At 37.1% G+C, this 26,730-nt stretch overlaps 1 protein-coding gene across 2 annotated transcripts; it reads right to left on the bottom strand.

Moving 5' to 3' along the window:
* Nucleotides 1-716: 716 nt before the first annotated feature.
* TMA16 (translation machinery associated 16 homolog) lies at nucleotides 717-26,444 on the bottom strand. 2 transcript variants are annotated; one of them, XM_025385627.1, is made up of 7 exons: nucleotides 26,161-26,444; nucleotides 14,178-14,290; nucleotides 8,457-8,494; nucleotides 7,163-7,247; nucleotides 5,854-6,002; nucleotides 3,808-3,850; nucleotides 717-1,935 (listed from the first exon to the last, which is right to left on the bottom strand). In XM_025385627.1, exons 1-7 carry the CDS (start codon nucleotides 26,161-26,163, stop codon nucleotides 1,755-1,757), a joined length of 612 nt encoding a protein of 203 aa, XP_025241412.1. In that variant the 5' UTR covers nucleotides 26,164-26,444; the 3' UTR covers nucleotides 717-1,754. The 2 variants fall into 2 exon arrangements, with proteins under 2 accessions (XP_025241412.1, XP_025241411.1); XM_025385626.1 differs by lacking the exon at nucleotides 26,161-26,444 and adding an exon at nucleotides 18,464-18,496.
* Nucleotides 26,445-26,730: the final 286 nt, after the last annotated feature.

The following is a 26,730-nucleotide window of genomic DNA, read 5'->3' as shown; positions in this document are numbered from 1 at the left end:
AAACTACATTTGGCCTATAATGCCTAATATATTACATATTTACTTTCTGGTCTTTTATAAAGAAAAAGTTTGCCAGTCCCTAGTTTACAAAAATAAGTTACCTTTACTTTGTTCCATGGCCATGAACTGTAGACGTTGTCTTACAGAAAGATGCCACTGACTTAAAAGTGGTCTAGATGAAAGGAGCATAAGTTATCACCCCAGAAAGAACATGTTCAACAGGCAAGGAGTAAGGACATCTTAAGCATCACTCTAAAGACAAGTTATCTCTGAAGCTGCTTTGATCCAACTAGGAGTGACATGATTATTATGGTCCTAAATGGTAAATGCATTCATTCAACGAATACTTACCTATCCTAGTTTCCCAGCAGTGTAGCTTGTTAATTGTAATCTTTGCTTTGACAACACGGGGGAAACTAGAAACAAATGTTTAAGGAGGAGGACAATCTGTCATTTTTCACAAGTTATTCATCTAACAGTAGGGACTTTTAAGTGTTAGTCCAGATAAAGCAGTTCTTATTCTCTTTAATGCAACTTATGACTCAGTTTTTACAACCATTTTAAGACTATGAGCCAAAAGCAAGAGAGAAGGAAACTTTTCAATGATTAAACAGACATTAACTACTCATGTAATCCTAAAAACATACTTTTACACAGATTACTAACTAATCAACATAAGTTACATCACTAAAAAAAATAATTAGGACTGTAAGAAGTGAAATTGCAGAAATAAATTTTATTTTTAATTTTCAGAAGTAAAAAACGTAGTTATAATACTTTAACTGTTAACAAGGCTTAGTTGATATCTGGTTAACCTAATACAGCATTAATGTTTTTATTCTTCTCTTGAAAATACTCAAATACACCTGCATTGTGCTCTTTTAAAAACATACCAAGGATACTTGCATTTAACAAGTTTTTTGAGGAAGAAAATTGTACAACATTCATGTTTTTCATGACACTGAAAATACTGAATTATATGTCAACTTATCTCTAAGAAAAAGTAGCATAATTAAAATCACTGGTTCTCTAATCTTAATTCTCTCTCCACAAATAAAACCTATCACTTTTCACAATAAAAAAGCAAAAAATAATATACAATTAAAAGGAGGTAAACTGAAACTCTTTATCGCCTTTGTCAAAAGATAAATTAATTGTGGGAGATCAACACAACAATCATCACTGATTTTTTTTTCTTTTACCATTTAACTCTGGTTCAAAAGATAAATAATAATCTATAATCCGGCAGTGTATACAAACTTCTTATCACATTTTCCCTTATTTTGTAAAAAAGGAAAATAGGTTTAATGTTTAAAAGAAGCATTAGTGTGATATTATTACTGAAAGGCAATTTTGCTATTATCACAACTCAAAAAGTACCCACAGGAATCTTTTAGGAAACAGGTTACTGTCCATTTCACAAAACATAAAAGTAGGTGGTCATAAATACACAAGAAAAACAAAACATTTTTTGTCCTTAGTTATATTGCTCCCTCCCGGCCCAAAATTCAGATGAAAAAGATTAAACAACTTCTGCAGATCACATCTATCTATTTTAACAACTTAATGTAAATGAAAAGCAATCTTCATTTTAAAATAAATATCGTAACACCATTTTTGAAACTGCAAATGAAACTCTCATTATATAAGAGAATGTCAGTATCAAAATCTTGTATCTTGACAATTAGGTACCATAATCAATGAATATAATTTGAAGCTCTCAAATTATTTATTTTCAATTCAAGTGAAGACAATTAGGCCACTGCAGTCATTTCCTCATCTGAATCACTTGATTCATCGTTTAGTTCCAATTCCCCTAAATCTTGGTCTATAGTTATAATAGTTTTCCTCTTGCACTTCTTGGGAATTGCATCATTAGCGCCAATTTTTCTCATTTTAATGTTCGGTAATTTCTTCAGATCAAAGTCCCATTCCCTAGACAAAAAGTGAAAAAAAAAAAAAGGGGGGGGTATAGAGTGTTGGTAAGAGTTAATGTGGAAAAACAGGAGATAATAAATTTTCGAAACTCTGAGGATCCTACATATTCAAAACTTCAAAAGCATTAAAGGAAAATATTAGGCGCAAATTACTAGAAAGCTCTTCTATTCTTTCATCCTCTCTAACCTGAGTATCTCCTTCTCTCAGGCTACCCAGGTCAAGAATTGCAATCAAAAGGAGGAACTGTATCATACCTGACAAATCTCCAAAATACAGTCAGAAGAGGTTTTCCTTTTCACACACAGAAGTACATCCCAGTTAAGTTTCAGTAATCAACTGTTACTCTTATAATGGAGAATTTTCAGTTTTTCAACCTCAGTATTTTATTAATTACTTTAGAAGTAATGTGAATATTGTTTTGGGAACTGAACTCTAACTAGAAGGCTATACTCATCTCTTTTCTTGTTTCTCTCTTTGGAGGAGGTAGAAGATATGTTGTTTTAGAAATAAAGAGCATATTTATATATTTAAGATTACACTCAAAATAAAATTAAGGTATAAAAAGAATCTTAAACTCCATATACTTAAATTGTAAATACATGCTCTACATAGGCTCAAAAGTGAACTGCACCTTAAACATGATAGATGAATTCTATTAAAGCTAATTTAGTTTCAACGAATTCAAAAGTATAGACAATGACTGGATTTAAATTTACCTAATTTCAATTAACATTAAATATAAGACCCTTTGACATGGTCTAGTTAAGACCAAAATGATTAATAAAACAGAATCTATGTTTACAAACTAAAAAACTCCTTGTTGATTCATTTGCTTCTTATAGATTTCAGATATTAGAACTTTGTTGAATGCAAACAATTTGAGAATATTTTCTCCCATTCTATAGGTTGTTTATTCCCTTGACAGTTTCTCCTGCTATGCAGAAATTAGGTCCCATTTGTCAATCTTTGTTTTTATTGCAATTGCCTGAGGACTTAGCCATAAATTCTTTGTCCAGGGTGCTATCAAGAAGGGTATTTACTAGGTTTTCTTCTAGGATTTTTACAGATTATCCTAAGTGAACTAACACAGAAACACAAAACCAAATACTACATGTTCTCACTTATAAGTAGGAGCTAAATATTGGGTACACAAGGTCATAAACAAGGGAACAATAGACACTGGGGAATACAAACGAAGGGAGCGAAAGGGGTAAGAGGTAAAAACACCACGTACTGGGTGCTATGCTCACTACCTGGGTAATGGATTCATTCTTACTCCAATCCTCAACATTATACAATATGCCTTTGTAACAAACTTGCACATGTACCTCTGAATTTAAAATCAAAGTTGAAAAAAGAAAAAAAAAAAAACCTACAAAACTGAAATCCTACTCAGTAGTTTCCCAGTTTACAAAAGAGTACAACTAGAAACCACTGGACAAAGCGGGTCTTGATGACTTAACCAGTTCCCTGGAGTCATTCCTATAACCATCTTCTCTGCAAAAGAGGCTGCTACAGAACAGCCTTGGGATGTGACTCGGAGCCATCACATCTGTTGCTGCTATTTCTTTTTCTAAGAAAATAAGAACTGGGGAGGAATAGTGAGATCACATACTTTGAGGTACTATAACAATGTATCTTAAACCATTTTCGTAAAACAAAAAGCACACCAGGTCACTATCTGGTCGGTGCAGATCAACTGTTTGTAAGCCCAACTTCTGAAAATTCTTACTTGGTCTGATAAAAAAGAAAAGGTTAAAAGAAACTCCTGATTTTCTTTTAGTTTTACCGTCTAGACTCCTAGGAAGAAAGTTCAACTGTCAAGTACTTTACACACAGCTTCAAGGGAACAATACAAGACAGACTCACCTGAACGTTTTCAGATTACTTGCATTTAGGATGTCAGGAATCTCTGGAAAAGATAATTTATCTCCATGAGGCAATGTTTTCTAAATCACATAATTTTATATACAACAAATAATAATTTTTAGCAAGAATATCCAAAAGAAAACCAAATTTCAAAGTATTGCTGCAATTAACATGAAAAATTTGCAAACGGGGTTAGTTGAAGATGACTTAAGAAAAATCCTATTAAATGATAAATTCTAGCATAAAATCCATGAAATAAAACAAAGCTATTAACAAAATAAACCCTGTCCTTTTTTAACAATAAAAGGTACCTGGCAAAGTATAACTATCAATTCACTAAAATAATATGACAGGTTGTATATTTTTTCTTGGTGAAAAGTACCATGTTTTCAAACATATAATCTACCTTCACAAGGTAGAATTTATCTCAGGAATGCAAGAATTAATGTTTTAAAAAATCACACTTTTCCAAATGTGAAAAAAATACTGTTTTAAATTTAAAAAAGAAATTTTGCTTAAAGAAGTTCAATAAAACTTAAACCCATTTTTTTTCTTTTTGAGACAGAGTCTCGCTCTGTCGCCTAGGCTGGAGTGCAGTGGCGTGATCTCGGCTCACTGCAAGCTCCGCCTCCCGAGTTCACGCTATTCTCCTGCCTCAGCCTCCTGAGTAGCTGGGACTACAGGTGCCCGTCACCACGCCCAGCTAATTTTTTGTATTTTTAGTAGAGACGGAGTTTCACCGTGGTCTCGATCTCCTGACCTTGTGATCCGCCCGCCTCGGCCTCCCAAAGTGCTGGGATTACAGGCGTGAGCCATTAAACCCATTTTTAATAAAAACCAGGTATATGGTAGTTCCTTACCATATTTCAAAAGTTCATCATAACCCAATATGCATGATCACACTTAAATTGGTGAAATACAAGAGGCATGAACAACAAAAATTGGAAGGCTGCCGCAAATATCTGGCCAATTCAATACAATGTTAAATGAAATGCAGTATCAAGTAATAAAGAAGATAAAATAAGCATGTTTGCTACAACTGTATATTGACTTTTACAATAGTTTCAGAGAATAACAGTATGAGAGGCTAGGTGTTAAAAGGTATAAATAAGCACAAAAAAAGTTTTTAAAGGAATCTTAATGAATCAGAAATAGTTACATCACATGAGGAGGGGAGAGGGGATGGTTATATCTAGTCTTCTCAAAATCTTATCAAAACAGAATTTGGTGACAATTTCCCTACAGGGAAATTGACACCTGCAAACTCATCAGAGTCTGTTCACCAGACCCATCCCCTGATTCTGGGAAAAGCACTGCAGCATAGCAGATCTGAGTTTCAGTTCTAGCTGTATCACCAACAAATGGTTTACTTTGGATGTGCTCTGATAAATACTGCCAACTCATCTGGCTGCTACATGTTGAACAGACTTTAGCGGGGAAGAGTGGAGGCACGGAGAGCAACTGGGAGGCTATTACCATGGTACAGGTGAGATGATAATGGCCTGAACCAAGGAAGTGGGAGGTGGTAGTAGTAGTCAAAGTCATCAGATTCTAAACACTTTGCTGAAGGGCTGGATGTGGACTATGAAAGTGTTTCTGATCTGAGTAACTGGGCAGGTGGTGATGCCACTGACAGGAATAAGAAACCTGCAAGTTTTAGGAGAAAAGCTGGCCTTTGTTTCATGACATGTCAAGTCTGAGATGCCCAAAAGATATGCAAGTAGAGAGCTTGAGAAATCCATATGTGATACTGCAAATCTGGAGTTCTGGAGACAAGTTAGGGTTGATAAGATAAATGTGAAAGTAATCAATATTACTATCACAGTAAAAAGACATGATGTCACTGTCACAAACTTGGTAGTTTTGTTGGGAATGTAGAGGAAAAAAAAAAAGAATCCAAATTTTTTCTAAACCCTCACAAAGAAAAAGACATCAAAGAAAGAAAATCAAACGAAATAAACAAGAGCTAAAATAAACCTTTGAAATCAATCACAAATTGATACTGCTATGTCATGTAAAAGCAAACTAAAAAATCAGTGAGCACACCAAGGCCATATCCTTCATACTGCTGTCGCTCCCGCTCCATGGTCTGCTTGATGACGGTCTCCCGGGAACAGTGCTGCCTCCCCTGCCTGTCCCTGATACTGTTATGTAACTCAATCTGCTCCAGCTCACTGCTGAATCGATTCAAGTACCTGAAAAATAAGAAAATGATTTGTGTTACATACAAAGTCTATGTATTGGGCTTATATGACTTAACGGAAAACTAAGTATCCAGCCTTCGTGTGGCCTTTAAATGTTTATGTTTCTCTAAGTTCCTCAGGTCCTCAAACCTCTTTTACCCATTCCCTGGATAACACGACCATTTCTTTAACTTCAGTGACCAAATCGCAGCCTTCTATCAAACTGCAGACCCTCACATTCAACCACCATCTCCATCTGGATGTCCCCTAGTGGCTTCACCGTTAGCACATCAAAACTGAACTTGCCATCACCCTGTCCCCACCTACCCCCCACTAAACCCCCTTCATCTCCTGGGTTCCCTATCCAAGGAAATAGTTCTCCAGACAAGGAATCTGATTACTTCCTTGACTGCTCTCTATCCCTTTTATTACACATCCTAAGTTTTCACTAAACACTGACACTTCTACCTTCTTAATATCTTTGGAATCTTTTACTTCTCTTTATCATGCTATGAGCCAAGTCAAGGCCACCATCATTTCTTGCCTAGATTGTTACATCAACCTTTCAAGGGTTTCCTGGCCAGAGTCATGAACCTCTCAGTCTGTTTTCTTCATTCTCAAAGTGCCCTTTCTAATGTTAAGTAGGATCATTTCAGCTGCTTGCTGTAAAAGCCTCCTATGGTTCCTAATGTCCTTGGATAAGGTCCCAACTTTTAGACTGACATCTGAGGTCTTTCATGAGCTAGTTATCACTTATTGTACCTGCCACACTTCCCTCCTTGAATTTATTTTAGTCATATTAAATGTCTGGCAGATCACTAAATATGTTATCTTTATTCTCACTTCTGGGCATTTTACTCTTCTTTCTGGCTAGGGGTTCTTCAAACTACCTTGCCTCGATCTGCTAACCCCCACCTTTCAGTTGCCAGTTTAGATGACACTTCTTCAGGAAGCCCATCCTGATCCCAAGAAAGTGGCCTAACTACCACTCTGAGACCCAAATAGGTTACGAACCTCCTATAGTGACTAAGACAGGAAATGAATCCAAAGTCTTCCTGATAACAAAGCCCATTTGCTCTCCTGAAAATCCATAACAGAGCTCTGTGTCTTAAAGAAACAGGCTGGAGAATTGCCTTTTCTGACCCTTTGCTCATAATATGCCCAGTGTTTACCTTTCAATTAGTTGACAAGCATCTTTCTTTGAATATCTGTTCTTTTGGGGATCAAGATGGTTTTGAAACCATTGCAGTTTTTCACCTATAAACAATAAGTACCAAGACAGTTTACCCCACAAGTCATCATTTAAGCAAGTAAATATTCATTATCATTCTCAATATTAATGTGTTTAAAACAGAACCAAAATTTATGTCAATGTTAAACATAAACCCTTGTTTGGGCTCAAAGCTAATTAAACCAATCTGTCACAAATTAAACTGTCAGATTTTAATTTAGAGAAGAGAGAGGAGTGAGATGGATGCTCTTCTGTATAGATTTCTTATCCAATATGGATGCAAAAAAGGAAAGTAATTATTTACTCAAGCCTGAACTTCTAAGTATTTAAAAGCAAAGGATAGCTTGTCATAAATAATGAGAACTCCATTAATGATGAGAATGATATTTCCTGAGTATTTAATAAGCTGTAGGCACTATGTAAACAGCTTTATAATCCCATGAGAATTAGTACTATTATTACCCCCATTTGTGGATGAGAGATGTTAAATTACCTGTCCAGGGCCCCAAAGCTAGCACCTACATTAAGCACACAAGTGCTACCAGGTATTGTGTAGAGTAATTGATATATATTACCAAAGAGCCAACAAAATTCATCCTTATGAGTAAACCTGACCATCAGGGTCACTTTCAGTGAGATTTCTCAAGATTACAGATCAAAAAAAATCACTTTGCCCAGTATACTGAGATCCCATTTAAAAATACTATTCTGTTACCTGATGAAGCACTGATGGGGGTTCAAATACCTTTCATTTTAATACAAAAAGCCTAACAGTCAGTATTTAAATCTCAGACTTGTGAGTAAAAAATGATTAGCAATCAATCTGACCAAAAAAACAGTGACATGACACTGAGATACAAACTGAAGATGTGTATGTCTACATCATTAAATAAACAGGAATTGTTGTTTCTACCTAGGCCATAATCCTTCATCATTCTAATGGTTAGGGAGGTAGAGTTAAACTTCAGATAGATGGACAGATGGATATGAATGTATGTGTAGACAGATAGGTAGGTAGATAAATATAAACTAACAGTTTCTGGAAAACTGAGCTAGAAATCATTAACACTGTTTATTCCAAAAGTTTAATGACTGATTTGCTTTGTTTAGATCAAGTCTGATCAAATTCACTCCGATAAAAACAGTATTTCACTAAAAGAGTAAAAACAAAAATAAGTATAGGGCAGAAATGCCCTATACTCTAGCCAGAGTTTCAAATAAGTAAACCCACTTACCAATAAGGTTGAGACGCAAGGCCTTTTCATTCTTCAATCTTTGAAGGAAAGGTATATAAATATGTGTTAGAAAATTTCCAAAGCAAGTTTTAAAACTCTGACAATAACAACAAAAAGAAAAACTGCCTAAAGAACTCTAACTAAAAGATCATTCTTTACAAATTTGAAAATAATTTTGTTAATAGAAACATTAAATACCATGCTTCTCTTTTGAATCACCAGAATAAAATTTTTATCAGAAATGTTTTTTAAGCACCTCAATGTCTAAAGGAAGCCTATAGAACAAGCTGGTTTTGAAAACACAACTGAAAGCTTTTCTGAATTATGAACGTTCAGATGGGTTCTGTAATATGCAGAATACTTGAGCACAAGAGTAATGTGAACCTTCTGGAAGACTGAGTGCTACCACTAAGACTAAAAGGCCCTACTATCATCTTTTAAACTTCAATAAGAACAAAACAGAATGGTTACTTTCAATGTATTTGAAAAGAATTACAACAAACGAAAATTTCATTTATTCTCAGAAAGTGAGTGTATAGGTAATATATGCCTCCTATTACTGATATTCTAAAGACTTATTCATTCAGCAGACCTCTGGATACCAAGTCTTTGCCAGACTTTAGTTTCTGATAGCCCCAAGGGATACAGCCATGAACAAAAAATCCACTGTCCCTGTCCTAAAAAACCTTACAATCTAAGGGCAATAAAAACACAGAGAAGCATACAGAGCTATAAAAGCATATTTAAAAAGCACCTACCACATGTTTTAGGATTTGGGAAGGTTTTCCAGAGAAGTAAACTTTAAGCTGAGACCTGAACATGCAGAGAAGTTTTTCAGGATTAAAAAATAAACAAATAAATAAAAATAAAAATAAATAAAAAGGATAGGGACTACAGGAATGGTAAAAGAAAAATGTTAGCCATGAGAGAAGGCTTAGTATAAAGCAGGAAGTATACATGGCTTTTATCCACAAAGAAGTAAGCAAACCAGATTTATCCTCCCATTTTACTCAACTAGAAAACTGGAGAAATAAAATGAAATCTTTTGTTCTTCTTCTTATTTTTAGAGACAGGGCCTCACTGTGTAGCTCGGGCAGTAGCACTATCATTGTTCACCGCAGCCTCAAACTCCTGGGCTCAAGCAATCATCCTGCCTCAGCCTCCCAAGTAGTTAGGACTATTGTTATACACCACCATGCCTGGCTAATTTCTTCTTTTTTTTACTTTTATTTTGTAGAGACAGAGTCTCACTATGTCACCCAGGCTCGTCTCAAATTCCTGGCCTCAAGCAATCCTCCCACCTTGGCCTCTCAAATCACTGGGATTACAAGGATAAGCCACAATACCAGGCCAAAACCTTTTCTATATAAAATTTGTAAGTTACAGAATAGGAGAAAATATCCATAACACAAATAACAAAGGACTTGTATCTAGAATATATAAACAGTCCTTACTACTTAACAGATAACCCAGTACCAAAAAGGCAAAAGATTTGGACAGATTCTCCATCAAGAAAACACAAATGACCAAAAAGAACCTAAAATGATGCTCACCATCATTAGTCATCAAGAAATGAAAATTAAAACCACACTGAAATACCACTGCACACCTACTAGATTGCTTAAAATTAAAGAGAGAACAACACTAACAACAACAAAAAAAAACCCCTGCAATATAACATGTTAGAGAGGATATATAGCAAATAGAACTCATACTCCGGTGGTGAAAATGTAAAATGGTACTATCACTTTGAGAAAAGTAATTTCGTATATACTTAAAAATACACTATATGATCCAGCAATTCTTATAAACCCAATTTCTCATATACTTAAGCAAACATCTTAAGTATGTTAACCAAACGTCTTATAAACTGAATTTCTTATAAACTCAAACATCTACCCAACAACTACAGTTCTAGGAAGTAAAAGAAAAATGAAAACATATGTCCAGACAAACACCTGTACATGAATGTTCTACAGGAATGAACTTCATTCCTAATAGCAGAGGTTGACAAATATTTTCTTCAACGGTCAAGTAGTCACATTTTAGGCTTTGGGGGCCGTGTACCTGTCACAATTACTCAGCTCTGCCACCACAGCATGAACGCAGCTATAGAAAACACAGAAAGAACCAGCATTGATTTTTCCAACAAAACTTTTCATAGTAACAGGTGGCTAATGCCTTAGCTTGCAGACCCCTGATAATAGCCGAAATCTAAAATATATCCAAACGAACATAGACAGTGAATGGATGAACAAGTTGCACATCCAGTGAATGGATATAAATAAATTGCCTGAGGATGGAATAATATTCCCAATAAAAGGAAAGAACAACTAATACATACAATGACATGGATAAGTATCACAAACATTATGCTATGTGAAAGACACTGGCACAAAAGACCACATACAGCGTGATTCCATTTATACTAAACATTAGAAAGATAAATCTCACCTATCAAAATAAAGAGCAAATTAGTGGCTGTCTGAGGCTAGGGGTAGAGGGTGAGGACTGACTGGGAAGATGCACAAGGGAATTTTCTAGGAAGATGAAATTGTACTATATACTGATCAGAGTGGCTACGCCAATGTATACAATTGTCAAAACCCAAAAACTACACTTAAAATGTGTTTGCTTTATTATATATGAATTATACCTCAAAGTCGATTTTAAAAAACAAAGAACACTTCATAAAAAGTTGGAGAATGCTTCTGAGAGGAATTTGCTGCTTTTAAATAAGGCTGGAGGGAAGAATCTAGTTAGAAGTCAAGTTGCAATAATTCTGAATGGACTCAGTGGGAACCTGAACTTACAGTGGTATCAGTTGCAATGAAGAAAAGTAGAGATTTGAGATTTAAAATGATACTTGCATGTAAATATGAAAAAATTCTTAAGACAATGTGTAAACATGATTTTTCAAGACTCAGTAAGATTAATTCTCAAAGGTAGTTGTTTCTGAGATTCTTACCTATCATGCTTAGTTTCCTTTGTTAATCTTTCATTAGGAGTCATTTTCATTTGCTATCTAGAATTATTTGCCAAAATGTTGCTATACTGAAAAATCATAAAACAAAAATCACATCATATCAAAGAGCCACTTGCTGCTTGTAAATTGTTTATTGTTCAGAATGTGCTAGTCTTCAAACCATCCTAGTTCCTGTCATACAGTCCTAAATCAGAGCTTTTCAAATGTTGAAGATAAAGAATATGCTTGAACTTTTACTGTAGCATTGTTATCCACTCCTACAGTATCTTTTCTGAGGTATGCCAACAGCCATGTGAGGAAGCTTGGAAGCAGAACTTCTCCCTAGCAGGCTCTGAGATGAATGCAGTCCCAGACAACAGCTTAGCTGCAGCCTTGTGAAAGACGCTGAGTCAGAAACATCCAGTTAAGTGGCAATGGGATTCCTACCTAATCCAGAAACTGTGTTTGTTTTCAGCTGCAAAATTGTAGCAGAATTTCTTACGCAGCACAGTTACTAAAACAACATCTGGTAACTGCTATTCATTTCTAAGAAGCCACAGGTACCCAACTTCAAGTTGTCTTGTTGGTACCTTCTTCAATCACCTTGCTTAAAGTTGTCCCGACCATCTGGGTATCTTGTCACCAATCATCTTTTGAAATGGGACAGGGAATCAACAGCATTTCAACATGCCTTTTGTGACCACATTCCCACTCGTGGTTACTGATGCTGCTACTCAAAAAACTGACATTTATGGTGGCCTAAGCCTATGATTTCATAACATAAATAATGTTAAGTACTATTAAAATTGTGTATTTGGTTCTAGAGCCACTCACTATTAAGAGAGTGACTTTTTGAAAATAAATTTTAAAAAGGGAAAAAATCCGATCTGTTTAGAACACTGTCCAAGCAGAAAAATTAACTGATGTTTTTCTACTTTGCATTACTAAAAGAAAAATCTTGGCCAATAAACAGAATTTTCTTAGGACAATATATATATCAGATGAGCATGTTGTTCTGTTTTATTCTTCCACAATTTTTCTATAATGCTAATTCTGTAAATCAATACACAACATGCTGAATATACTTGACAACATACAAACATTCTAGGCTCACGGTCACAATGACAGTGAACCAAGTACTTAATCATATTCTAAAGCAGTTACTTGCTAAAATATTGCACATTATATCACTGGTACTGTATGTAAGGTAAGCAGTTCATAGACACAGAATTAAACAATCTTTAATAAAATGGTAAGCAAGTTACTTCCCCCACCTCCATTTTATTTTGATCCTTTCACTTTACATTAAGGACAAAAGTGTGGGTTTATTTTACCAGTCTTCCAACCTTCACCAGATCTTTTCACCAAACATATACAAAAGTCATGTCTCAGACTCAGACCATTTACAGCAGGTAATAGTACCTACTTGACTTTAAGAGAGAAAAAAATCTCCTTTTTAAAAAAATGGTATTTAAGGGAAAATAAATAATAGTATAGGTTAGTGATTCTCACAGTGTGGTCCCTAAACCAGCAGCAACAGCACCAGCATTACCTGGAGACTTGTTGGAAATGGAAACCCTTAAGCCAGAAACTCAAACCTTCAGAATAGAAAGTTCTAGGGATTGGAACAAACAGTTTTAATAAGCTCTACAGATGTATTTCATGTACTTAAGTTTGCAAAATACTGATATATATGATTGCAGAAACTGTAAAATCACAGTACTAATAAATCATGTTAAAAAGATACAGTAAAAATCATAAAAGTGATGCACAAATAGCTGAAGTTTGAAAACTACTGTGCTAAAGCAAAACTGCTATCATCATAGTAAATATTTGTTAAACAAACAAACAAAAAACTACCCCCCCAGAAAATAAAGAAAATTTGACTCTGCTATCATAACACTTAATTCCTTCTAGTCAAATCACTGTGAAACAGCTAACCTTTACTATATAAGGCTTATCTTAAGCAAAGAATCAACATTTAAAAATATACTGGTTTCCATTATCTAGTATGCAAATGTATCTAACATTCATGAAAATGGCAAGGCTATTCTAAAATAGTCAAAATGATGATTTTTATTTGAACTTCACTTCATTTTAAGGACTCTCAGAATCAGCCTTCTTTTCTTCCTTCTCAGTCTCACTTGTGGAATGCTCCTTCTTTTCCTAACCTCTAAACGGTAGAGTGCCACTGGACTCAGTAATTGGCTCACTTCTCTTCCCTGTCAACAGTTACTCCTTAGGTGAACTGATCTTATCCAATCTCATGGCTTGAAATCCCACATGGATGCTGATCGCTACCACATTTGTGTCAATACCCCTAACCTATTCTCTGAATACTAGACTAAATATATCTAACTATCCATTCCATACCTCCTCTTATATGTCTCATGGACACTTTAACCTATATGCCTTATATATAGACCTCACATTTTTCAACTCTGTTCAAACATAACTTCTTCAGAGAAGGCTTCCATGACTATCCCATGTAAAACAGAACTTCTCCCTCACTCTCCATCTCATAACTTTTTAAATTTTACATGGCACTCATCACCTACTGCTACGTAAATTACTTCTCTGTTTTAGGTAAGCTCTAAAAGAGTAGAGTCCTCGTTCAGTTTTACCCTCTGCATACAGAACACATTCAATAAATACTTATGAAAGGGAGACAATATTGCGAAAGGACACGTTTGAAAGATAAATGTATAAAGGGGCTTTTTAACAATGAGTAATACAAATGATGAAAAGATACTTACTTTTCCTTTTTTTCTTGTTTGTGGGCCTCTCTCGTAATTTGAGCTGCTTTTCTACTATATGGATGGATGACTTTTTTTTCCCGTCCTGCACTTTTTCCCTTTGGTGCTTTAGGCTAAAATGTAAGAAAACACATGACACATATAGTCAGATATGTAAGTGCCTCCAGTCACAAAAATCTTCTTTACAAATAAATTTCAAAAACAGTAATATGACAGAAATACAGTAAGCCAAAAACATTACAAGAAAAATCAGGAGATAAGCCAGATTGATTAAGTAATTCTAATAATCTGTTGCCATGGTAATGACAGAAATGATATATTCAGAGGTGCTCTCCAATGACAGAAGAAAGGCACAGAAGGAGTCAATAAACTCAGCTCTTCAACAACATATTCCATCTTCAAAGAAGATACAGGGAATACATATAGTGAGGAGACTCACAGCCAGAAATGTTACAGTTAAGAAAATTAAGGGGGTAGAAGGGACTTGGATTACTAGTAGAGATTTGATTGTAGATGTTTCACATGGAACAAAGCGGGCAATGAATCATGTAAAATCAAAGTTGGGCTCATTGCCTGTACAAATTAGGAATACAGAAAATAATAGAAGCCATCTCAGAATTAGTATATCCAAAAGGGAAAACGTATCATTTTCCCGCTGAAGCTCTATGCCAGTTAATCAGATCACAATTCATTAGGTCCTCCAAACTAGACATCTCAGGTTTCTTTTATTCCTACATAATCCTGTATCTTACCCCACCTATAATGATTTGGGAATCAGATTTGGCTCTCTGTAATAAAAAACCCCAAATAATGGCATAACCCAGATCAAGTTTGGTTCTTTATTGTTAAAAGTAGGAGCTGAAGGTTCTGTTCCACAAAGCCCTTAGGGATTCAGGATCCTTCCATTTTTTTGTCTACTAGCCTCAGGCTATACCTACAGCCTAATACCAGGTCTACACTCAAGCCAGTATGAAGTAGGAAAAGAAAAATCTGAAGGTACATCCCCTTTTTTTAAGCATGTGACCTGGGAAGTCACAGATCCTTTTGCTCACATCCCACTGACCAAAATTTATTCACAGTGTTACATAAGGGAGAGTAGTAATATAATCCTTATTCTGTGAGAAAAAGAACCATTCATATAGAAAAACAGAAAGAATACATTAGGGGACAGCTGGCAGTCTCCAACATACCTAGTCCAGAAAAAGGCCAAGTGGCTCTACAATCTTCTTCAAAACTACTGCCAATTGCTTAATTCAGTCCTCAGAATCTTTCATAATCAGGATGGTCTTTAGATTCTCCCCACTAGTCCTTTTTTCAGCAAAGCTACAGAGTCTGTCTTCATAAAACACTAACATAGTAAAGTCCCTCTCCCCTGCTTAAAGTGCTCCACTAGCTCACAGTTAGGTCCCAAGTCTTTAGCACAGAAACAATCTAGCCCCAACCTGCTTCTCCACCACTATTTCCTATGCTCCTCTATAAAAGATTCTTCATCCCATTCTTACTGAACTTCTCACCATTCTGGAACATACCAAGCTGTTTCATAACTTCTTGAGACTGAGTTTGTTATTACATCTGCCTGCAAAATACTTTACTTGCCCTTTGATAAGATGCAGCTCAAAATTACTTCCTTTGTATAACTTTCTAGGCAGAACTATTTAAAATAACCGCAAATTCCTCATTCACAAATGTATTCATTCTTTCAACATTCATTGAGTGCTCTGCTCACTTTCTGATAAAAGAAGATATATCCACATCTGAATCTTAGGGTTATCACTGGAAGTTGGTTACAGGTATAGGAAAATAAGTAGAACCATCATGTAACAGAGTATATGTACTCTTATGTATTTCTCTGCTCACATGGCAGGTGCAGAGGAGAAAGGGAGGTGTAATGAGAAATTTTTGAGATTAAAGAACCTAGCAAACATGAATCAAGTAAAACCTTTCAGGACATTTGGCAGGCTGCCTCTAAGATGGACCCAATAAACCCCACCTCCTGATTCTCACGCCTCCGTTACGGAATCCCCTCCCTTTGAATGTGGGCTGGACCTACTGACTCACTTTTAATGAAGAGAATTTAGCAAAAGCAATGAAATGTCAATTCTGAGATTAGGTTATCAAGTAACTCTGGCTTCTATCTTTCTCCCTCTCATGGAAACCAGCTGTCATGTAGTGACCTGCCATATGGAGGGGCCACATGACAAATAACTGAGGGAGGCCTCCAGACAACAGCTAGTGAAGAAGTGAGGCCTGCAGTTCAACAGTCCACGAGGAGCTGAATCCTACCAAGAACGATCTTACCAATCCTACCAAGAGCAAGCTTAGAGGCAGATCCTCAGCCAAGCGTGGTGGCTCATGCCTATAATCCCAGCACTTTGGAAGGCCGAGCCAGGTGGGATCACCTGTTAAAGACCAGCCTGGCCAACATAGCAAGACCCCATCTCTACTAAAAATATAAAACTTAGCTGAGTGTGGTGACATGTGCCTGTAATCCCATCTATTCAAGAGGCTGAGGTGGGAGGATAGCTTGAACTCAGGAGGTGGAGACTGCAGTGAGTGTAGATGGCACCCCTGCACTCTAGTCTGGGCAACAGGGTCAGACCCTACCTCAAAACAAAACAAAAACAACAAAAAGAAGTAGACTCTCCCCAGCTGTGCCTTGAAACCACACTCCCAACTGATACTTTCACCTGCAACCTTGTGAGAAACTTTGAGGGAGAGGAGCCCAGTAAGCCATGCCTGATTCCTGACTCAAAGAAACAGTGAGATCATAAATATTGGTTTAAGCCATTAAATTTTAGGGTAACTTTTTACAAAGGAATAAATAACTAATGCACAACCAAAAATCGAAAGCAAAGATGCATCCTGTAAAAGAGATCTGATCCCACATATCATGTTTTAAAAATGCTTAAAAATATGAAAAAAATTCACGAAAATCCCGAGGAAGAAAATAGAAACTCTCTGAAGCTGCTAAAACTGAAAATACATAGCCATGAAGTTCCAGCAATATGTTCAAAACTGCAAAAAATTTCCTTTAAAAACTCAAAAACTTCCTTTAGGGAAAAAAAGTTTGATATCCCTTGAATAGAAAAATGCCCTCATAGCTTTAGATGATCTTGACTAAAGAACCTTCAAGACTTAGTACAAAGAAGGTATAGGATCGGGCGCGGTGGCTCACACCTGTAATCCCAGCACTTTGAGAGGCCGAGGCGGGTGGATCACGAGGTCAGGACATCGAGACCATCCTGGCTGACATGGTGAAATCCCATCTCTACTAAAAATATAAAAAATTAGCCGGGCGTGGTGGTGGGCGCCTGTAGTCTCAGCTACTCCGGAGGCTGAGGCAGGAGAATGGCGTGAACCCGGGAGGCGGAGCTTGCAGTGAGCAGAGATCCTGCTACTGCACTCCAGCCTGGGCGGGGGCGACACAGGGAGACTTCGTCTCAGAAAAAAAAAAAAAAAAGAAGGTATAAAGAAATGAACTTATTTTTGACTCAACTGTAAGTTATGATTCCTTATAATAATGCATTCTGGAAAAGGTTGCCTCAAGGCAGGATATGAATATATCATGAGACACAAATATATACAATAAAATTTACTATATTTCAAAACACTTTCATATTTTTCAATACATTAAAATTTGGAAAAAAATGTTTCAACAGGGAAAAACTAAAGTAAAACTCTATCATAAAATAATTAACAGACTGCTTTGAATACCTACGCCTATAAAAAGGCTCTGGCACCACAGAAATAGTCCAGTCGGAAAACCTGCATTAAAAGTATCTCTTCCCTATAATCTTTAGTGACTGCTTAAAAAATTTTAGTCTGAAAGTCTGTTCTTTGGATTCATAACTAGAAGTAACAAAAAAACACATAGTTTATTCAAAACAATATAGCAGAGTCATTTTAGGGGCAATATGCTTTAAATATTCCTGTTAAAATAATAAGTAGCAAAAAAGAATTTTGCCTAAAAGACCATCAAGTTGAGCAATAGTCTAGGCTCAACCAGAGACAGAAATGCCATTTAGACTACTCAGTGAAAGGAGAGACATAAAAGAGTGATCATTTCACAAAACACACTTGAGGGACACAAAGTGTACATAGATACATTTTTTTTAAAGTGTAAGACCAAACCCATGCCTACAACTGAGAAAGCTTATAGTGCAATACTGTAAACACCATATACCCTTAAACATACAAATACAGGCATGCCTCACTTAACAGGGATACTTTCTGGGAAATGAGTCAGTAGGTGATTTTCTTTTTATGCAAATAGAAAGTGTACTTACACAAACCGAGATGGTGTAGCCTACTACACACATAGGCTCTATGGCACAGCTTATTGCTCCCAGGCTATAAACCTGTCCGGAATGTTACTGTACTGAGACTGTAGGCGAGTATAACACAAAGGTTAGTATTTGTGTATCTAAACATGTCTAAACAGAAAAGGTAAAGTGAAAATACGGTATTATAATCTTATGGGACCACCATCATATATGTGGCCCACTGATGACCAAAATGTCATTATGCCGTGAATGACTGTAAATTACAGTAAATGATGTACCAATTTTACACCAGTGACATGATGGAAATGGGATGGACTAAGCAAATCTACACATTTTGTTTGCAGTGAATCTTCACTGCAAAGATAGTAGTGAAATGCACTAGTGAGCATTTTCCTTCTTTAACAGATAGATATGATGCAATGACAGGTGTCAATGACAAATAATTAGTGCTTCCAAGAAGACTTTAATGGTTCCAAATATAAGTCTTTCTAAACCCCACCCAATCTTCAAAGACCACTTAAAGGTCAAGTTCAACTGTTCCTTGAAGGGTTCCAAGAATAATTTCATATCTCAGTAGCCCTTCCCTCTTGGTAGCATTTACCATTCAGCACCTAATAATGTACTGCACTGCCCAGCATTAACTGTACATTTGTGTGTTATTTCCTTAATAGCAGCTCATTTGAGACTGCAAATGTGTCCTGAGATTGCAAACCACAGTTTGAGAGTAAAAGAAAGTGGGATGCTGCCTTCAGTGAGCATTTACTGGGCATCCACTTTGTACTGTACAATGGGCTACTATGAACTAAAAATATGAAGTATGTTCTTTAAAATAGTGTGAGGTATAAAATATAAAAGTAATTTATAAAATTGCTCATGATAGTGCTTTCCTTAACATTAAAAGAATATGTTAATAATTATCTAATGCAGACTTCAATGTTATCTTCATTTTAGATTCTAACATCTAGCTTAACTTATGTTATTCCAAACTTACCTACTAACATCTAGTCAGAATAAACTTCTCCCACATTCTCTACTGCCACTCTTTACACCTCAACCTCACAATAGTATTTGTTATGTATATATTTTTTTAATTACTGAGCACACACTAAATATACCATGTACTAGGAAAAGCACTGAGGCTTCCAGATCAAAAACTGACATGAATTTGCCTTCATGGGGTTTACAATGTAGTTTTCTCAGGAATAGCTAACTTAGTAAGTGCTGGCTAGAAAATGGATCGAAAGCACAGGGTCCTGACTCACTCTGGGAAGTCAGGAAAGGCCTCCCTGAGAAAGTAACTTAAAAATCAAGAAATTTATTAAACGTTTCTGAATTTCCCGGCTACAAAATAAATCTACCACCTAATTAATATGGAAGTTAATGTTTAAATCAGAAAATCAAATCAAAATATCTTCCTTGTTCCCAGAACAAAAGAGACAATATGAAATAATACTGTTCAGTACAGATTTTGATCCAATATCAACAAATACTTGCATCACTGTATATCTCTGGATACAGATAATCAAACACTTTTCGCAACAAAACAATGAACATCTAAAATCAACAAGTTGAAAAATGATTGCCTTGCATACTGGTATTTTTTAATGGCAAAATGGTGAGAACTAGCAAACCTAAATAACATATGAAAAAAGAAGCATTAAAATAAGCTGTAGAAAGAGACACATAGACTGGTTTTAATTATCTTTAACTTCACTAAGAATGGCCCAACCAAAGTTTGAAAGAAGAGTTTAAAGAGACGATGTCACACATTATAATTGTTTTACTCCTGTAAAAGCAGACAATAAACGTAGTAAGAAGGAAGAAGTAGTGTGGTTTAAACTCCTCTCACATGCAACCCCATTTAGGTCTACCTGGAATAATAACATAGGAAATTAATATGTCACTAAGTGAGACTTCTATCAAAGACCAGAATATCATATTTGGGATCATAATGAAACAAAGATGTAACTATCAAGGAAGGACAAGTTCTTTCCAGAGATAAAGGTAAGTGTAGAGTCTCCCAAGGATATTCAGATGGGAGGCAATAAAGAAATAAAGGTGATTGGCCTGATCCATTTTAGTGATACAATTCTACAATAAAAATAAAAATGTTTACCTCATTTAAAATTTCCTTCTGACTGAAGAAAACTTTGAAACAAAAGCACTTTGAAAAACTTTTGCTAGGTCACACAGAAAATAGATCAGTTTTTCCAACTTAAATGCAATAGTATTTGCCTTCTATCTTTTCTATAACAAGGTACAGGCATACAGCCACTGGAATTCTAGCACATATTCATGTTTATCCTTCTGGGTCTTTTGTAAGAAGTGAAAAACAAGATCGTAGCTCAAATCAGTTTGACAGGTTTACTGTATTTCTACCTAAATTAATTGCTCCTGGGAGAAACAGACTCTCTTGTTGGCCTGGCTCTGAACAGGAACAGGCGAGTAGACTACCTACACACTGAGATGAACACAAACTCTGTGCCAGTCCCTGTCAGAGGCACTCTTTTCACTGACAAAGTTATACAGCAAGAAAGAAGGCACTGTCTTGTTTGAGTCAATTCACCAACCACCATGACCACCCCAACAGACCTACAGCTTTCAAAAACCCTTATCAAGTAATAAATAATGGGGCCGGGCACAATGGCTCCAGCCTGTCATCCCAGTACTTTGGGAAGCTGAGGCAGGCGGATTGCTTGAGGTCAAGAGTTCAAGACCAGCCTGGCCAACATGGTGAAATCCCATCTCTACTAAAAATACAAAAATTAGCCAGGCGTGGTGCATGCCTGTAATCCCAGTTATTCGGGAGGCTGAGGCTGGAGAATCTCTTGAACGTTGCAGGCAGAGGTTTCAGTGAGTTGAGATAGCACCACCATACTCCAGCCTGGGCAACAGAGCAAGACTCCCACTCAAAAAAAAAAAAAAAAAAAACGGAGAGAAAGAATGGATAAATAAATTATATACATTTCTTAAGTATTTAAATTAGGATGTTTCATTCATAAGCCTTCATAAGTCAGTTTTGTGATCTCCAAATGTACTTTTGGATTAGATTTAGTAGTGATTTAGAAAATAGTGACTTCTTAGCAAGCCTAGGTTCCAAGTGCTGAACATAAAGCAGATGTCACACACACAAAAAAAGAAAATTTCTTAAAGTGTATATTATGTAACAAAGTAAGACAAAAAATAACATTTGGTAGTAATTTATCCTTTAGGTCACAAAAGCTTAACTGAGCTCCTTATTTATTTGTAACATTTGCTGTGTTCAAGTTTTAGATTAGCATTAACTATTTCAAGCACTCAAAAAATGTAAATAAATTCAGTTGGCCCTCCAGGTTTCACATCTGGGTATTCAACTGAGGACAGAAATGTTCAGAAAAATAAATAAAAAATAACAATATAACAATAAAAATAATACAAATTTAAAAAACAATATAATCACTATACAGCATTTACACTGTAATAGGTATGGTTAAGTGTGACTTAAAGTATACTACATGCAAAAAGTACACCATTTTATACAAGGGACCTGAGCATCCATGGATTTGGGTATTCGAGTGTGTCCTGAACTAATATCCCTTGATACCAAGGGACAACTGTAAAAAGCATAGTAATCTTTAAAAAATTTGGTATATCACTCTTTACAAGAAGAGTAAAAACAAGTGTTATTTAAAAGCTGGAAAAACTTTAAAAATGAAAACTTCAATGAAATAGAATTACTAGTGTGTAATACTAACAAAGATAAAAAATAATTCACATTGCATGAGTGGAGGTGTGAGTGTATTTGTAATCTCATAGTTCAAGGGGGTGCAAGCCAGCACAGTCTTCTGGAAGGCAATTTCATAGTACCCATCAGGGCTAAACACAGTGGCTCATAGCCCTTATCTCAACACTTTTGGGAGGCAAAGATGGGTGGCTCATTTGAAGCCAGAAGTTTGAGACCAGCCTGGACAACATAGTGAGACCCCGTCTCTACAAAAAAATCTAGAAAATTAGCCAAGTGAGGCAGTGTACCTCTGTAATCTTGGCCACTGGGGAGACTGAGGTGTGAGCCCAAGAGTTTGAGGCTGCAGTGAGCTAGCTATGAATATGCCACTACATGCCAGGCTAGGTGACAGAGTGAGACTCCATCTCTAAAAACAGTTTCTTAATAACATAAAATAAAAATAAAGAGAGTACCCATCAAGACAAAAATAGAATTTCTTGGTCAATTTCTTGGTCAACTTTGACCAAGAAATTCTATTTCTATTAATTTATTCTATTAATTTATTCTATAGACATACTTACACATGTACCAAAGGGAGGACAAATAATCAATGCAGCAGTACTGCAATGTCTGTGGCAGCAAAATAGTGTACACAATTTAAAGGTCCATCACAGATCGGGTTAAATAAGTTACAGAAGCAAACAATGGAATGTTCACTATTTAAAAAGCAAGAAGTAGATCTATATGTACTTACATAGATCTGTAAGAGCAGGTAAGACAAAAAAGCAAGGGACTAAGGTGTCTAGTATACCATTTATGTAAAAAGAGAGGTTAGGGAACATACATATATGCTGGTACATACATATAAAATATCTGAATCAATAGCTAAGAAACTGTTAATAGTGGCTGTTTCTCAACAGAACCAGGGCATTAGGCAAGAGAGTTGGAGAAAGTCTTTTTGTGGCAGATGAAATAATGCTCTGCCCTCCCCCGACCAAAAGATATCCATGCCCTGATTTCCCCAGAACCTGGGAATATATTACCGTATATGACAAAAAGGACTTGCAGATCTGATTAAGATCTTGAGATGGGGAAAATCATCCAGGTGGGCCCAATATAATCCTAAAGGTCCATGTAAGAGGAAGGCAGGAGGATCACTGTCAGAGAAAATGTAACCCCCTCTAGAGGAAAATTTAAAGATGCTATGCTGCTGGATTTGAGGAGGGAAGGAGCCAAAGAATGTAGATGACCTCAAGAAATGGAAAAAATTCATTAGAGCCCCTTAAAGAAAGACAGCCCTGAAAAACACCTTAATTTTATCTCAGTGAAGATTCATCTTTGGACTTCTGACCTCCAGAGGTTTCAGGACATGAATGTGTTGCTTTAAGCCACTAAATACGTATCACTTTACTATAGCAGTTAATATGAAACTAATAAAATTTTAATGAGCAATCATTTCTTAGTTTTTTAAACCATGTACAAGCAATATTGTCTCAACAAGTTTGGTATACTAGGTAGATTTCCATTAATGTTTTTCTTTAGTTTTACTAACTTTCAGGAGCAAGTTTTCACTAACAGATAATCTCTATGAGATTTATTAAGCTGATTTATTGTTGTAGCTCATATTTATAGATGTAGGCTCCAAAACACACAATCTCTACCATTAAGGTAGTCAGTAACAGTTAATGCCCCACAGTAATGTGCATGGATAAATGCTGGGAGGATGATGGCACACTTTTCAACGGTATATAGTCTAGCTAGGGAGGAAAAGCAGCACACACAAGCTGTATGACAGGTTTATACAAAAAGGAGTATACCCATCAGGGCCTAGTTAAGTATAGTATGAGCCATATTTAAAAACACTAAAATCCTGGCTGGGCGCAGTAGCCCACACCTGTAATCCCAGCACTTTGGGAGGCCAACGCGGGCAGATCATTTGAGGTCAGGAGATCGAGGCCAGCCTGGCCAATGTGGTGAAACCCTGTCTCTACTAAACATACAAAAATTAGCTGGGTGTGGTGGCTGGCGCCTGTAACCCTAGCTACTCGGGAGGCTGAGGCAGGAGAATCACTTGAATCCAGGAGGCGCAAGTTGCAATGAGGCAGAAGTTGCAATGAGCAGAGATTGTGCCACTGCAATCCAGCCTGGGCAACAAGAGTGAAACTCCATCTCAAAAATAATAATAATAATAAACACTAAAAACCTTTTTAATGCAGCATAAAGAAGTGTTGAGTGGGATGGATTAATTTGAAAAGATTCTTTAAGTATAATAAAGTAAATTTTGATATAAAAAAGATATGAACTTGCTGAGCTCCAGCAAAGATTTACAATAAGAGAACATTAATGAGCAAAGTAACAAGGGTGGAAAACTATAAGCTGTACTGTTACTATATATTTACATAACTAAAGTTAACAACAATAACATTTACTAAGTGCCAGGCACTAGACTAAGCACTTTACATTTAATTTCCACAACAATTCTGTGAGGTAGGTACTACTGTTATCCCAGTTAGACAGATGGGAGGTTAAGTAATTTTGCCAAGATGGCAACTCAGGGAAAACCAGGTGCCCATCTCTGTCCTCTGGGACCACATTCTGAGCTGTACTTAAAGAGGATGCAGCAGAACCACTAATGAGGTTGTATCAAAAAAAAATGACAGAGCCAGAAATGAGCCAATGAAAACAGGTTTATATGCCACTCTTTTGACTTCTATGCCAAAGCAACATACTTCTACTATACAGCCTGATAAAAAGGTGAAGCTCTGATAGTCAAGGACAACTACAAATACCAATCAACCTCCCCAGCCCCTCAAACACAATGAGATGTAATTGCTTTCACATTCCACTCTGAAAAGGGGAAAAAAACTAACACTATAAAGAGTTGGAAATTCCACAAGCAAAGGGACAAGCAAACACTGAATTTACACAAATGTGTACAATCTAAATAAAATACAAAATATGCCTCAGTGGTGCATCAAAATAAATAGATAAAGCACAAAAAACTCGCGAAACAAACAACGAAAGCCCCAAACTGTAAGACAAAAATGACTGGCATACAATGAAAAGAGAAAAAATGAAAAGAAAGAGGTCACATTGTGGGCACAGTATCATAACCTTTGACCAGATTATAAACGTTTTAAATTTTGCTTTTATTACAAATTAATTTAAAAATATTTATAAAGCCTGTTTCTATGCAAGAATTATTCTCAAGAACACAACGATTAAGTAAAATACAGGCAAGAAGAAACAACATACTGTTTCAGAATACAAATATAAAGAAAAGCAGTGAAATTATAATTACAAAACTTAGATAATGTTTGCTTTTTAAGGTTCTGAAAGTTACAGGTTCAAAGAAGGTAACACAGGGCTTTCAAAGGCTATGTTTTATTTCTTAAAACTACATAATGGGTAAACGAGACTTCCTGAAACTACTAATCTTTACACTGGAAATGTGTCTTAGAAACACTCTTTTGTATCTACTCAATTTTTAACGAAAACAACAAAACTGCTTCAGAGCTCTGGAGGGAATGCGGGCGTAAAGGCGGAATTAAGGGCAGGAATGGGTCACTAACGGGAGGTGAAAGGACGCCGAGGAAGAGGCGACTAAGCCCACACTGAGTCTACCTAGGCCAGAGGGGCAGAGGGGTGTGGGGCCAGTGACCTCCGGAGTTTCGCCAAACTCCCCGATGCGTTTCAGTGGAAAGGTGCCGGGTTTCCCCCGAGGAGGCAATCACTAGCGAGAAGTTAAGCACGAGGCAAAGAGGAGCAAGGCGACATCTGGGCACTTCAGCACTCGGACGCGGAACTCTAAGGTCCAGGCGTTGGGCCTGGGACTCGTCTCACAGAGGCTTCGCCCCTACCCCGCACACTCTCTCAAATAAACACTGAATCCTCCTCTCTCCTAGGTTCTCGAAACTGCACCCTCCCTCTGTGCCTGCTCAACAACATCCTTCCGGGGAACCAACCGAGCGGTTCGGGGGAGCAGGAGGGGGCCCACCATGGTGACGTCCTCGTGGCCACGGAGCAGCTCCGTACTCTAGACCCAGGTAATCTCACCGACCGCAGGAGCAGCAGCTCACAAGAGGACCCGGGTCGAATCCCACGTGGGGCCTGAGAAGCCGGCGCAGATCCAACCGGAACAGGAGAGGCGAGTCCGTTTCTCTAAAGCGTCCCCGTCAACTGAGACCGCATCTTTTTCGCCCGTGTTGGGCTTTTAAGCCCTAGCCCAAAGGCCAGCGGCACCTGCGTGCTCGTCGGGAACGGCGGGAGGGAGCTTGCGGCGGTAGGCTGAACTCGGCCTGCAGCTGACTGCGAGCCTGGGGCTTGGAACCCGGGTGGCAGACGCTCCAGGCTTCCGGCCCATCGCATTCCGGCCCGAAGAGCGGAGCTCGCCCATCTGTCCCAGAGCAGGACTCCAGAGCGCAGCTGCCTCTTCAGACAAGAGGTTCCTTCTTGCGGTGTCCCGCATCTTAGGGGCTGGGACCCTCTCAAAAGGGCTGCTGGGTGTTGGCTCCCCCTTGCTCTTGTGCGGCACAGGCTCCTGCCTTCCGCTTTTCCAGGTACTAGA

The sequence above is a fragment of the Theropithecus gelada genome, chromosome 5 (assembly GCF_003255815.1).
Source record: "Theropithecus gelada isolate Dixy chromosome 5, Tgel_1.0, whole genome shotgun sequence".
In the NCBI taxonomy this organism is placed as follows: domain Eukaryota; kingdom Metazoa; phylum Chordata; class Mammalia; order Primates; family Cercopithecidae; genus Theropithecus; species Theropithecus gelada.
Note: the sequence above shows the minus strand (reverse complement) of the source record. Positions and strands in the feature narration are given on the sequence as shown.

What these genes read in the sequence shown, in the direction of transcription:
- TMA16 (XM_025385626.1), bottom strand. Translation starts at nt 18,496, where the DNA reads ATGTGTGTAGTAGGCTACACCATCTCGGTTTGT. An exon ending in GCTACACCATCTCGGTTTGT is followed by an intron (nt 14,291 to 18,463) that starts GTAAGTACACTT and finishes CTTACATTTTAG; the next exon opens with CCTAAAGCACCAAAGGGAAA. An exon ending in GTATGAAGGATATGGCCTTG is followed by an intron (nt 3,851 to 5,853) that starts GTGTGCTCACTG and finishes TATCTTTTCCAG; the next exon opens with AGATTCCTGACATCCTAAAT.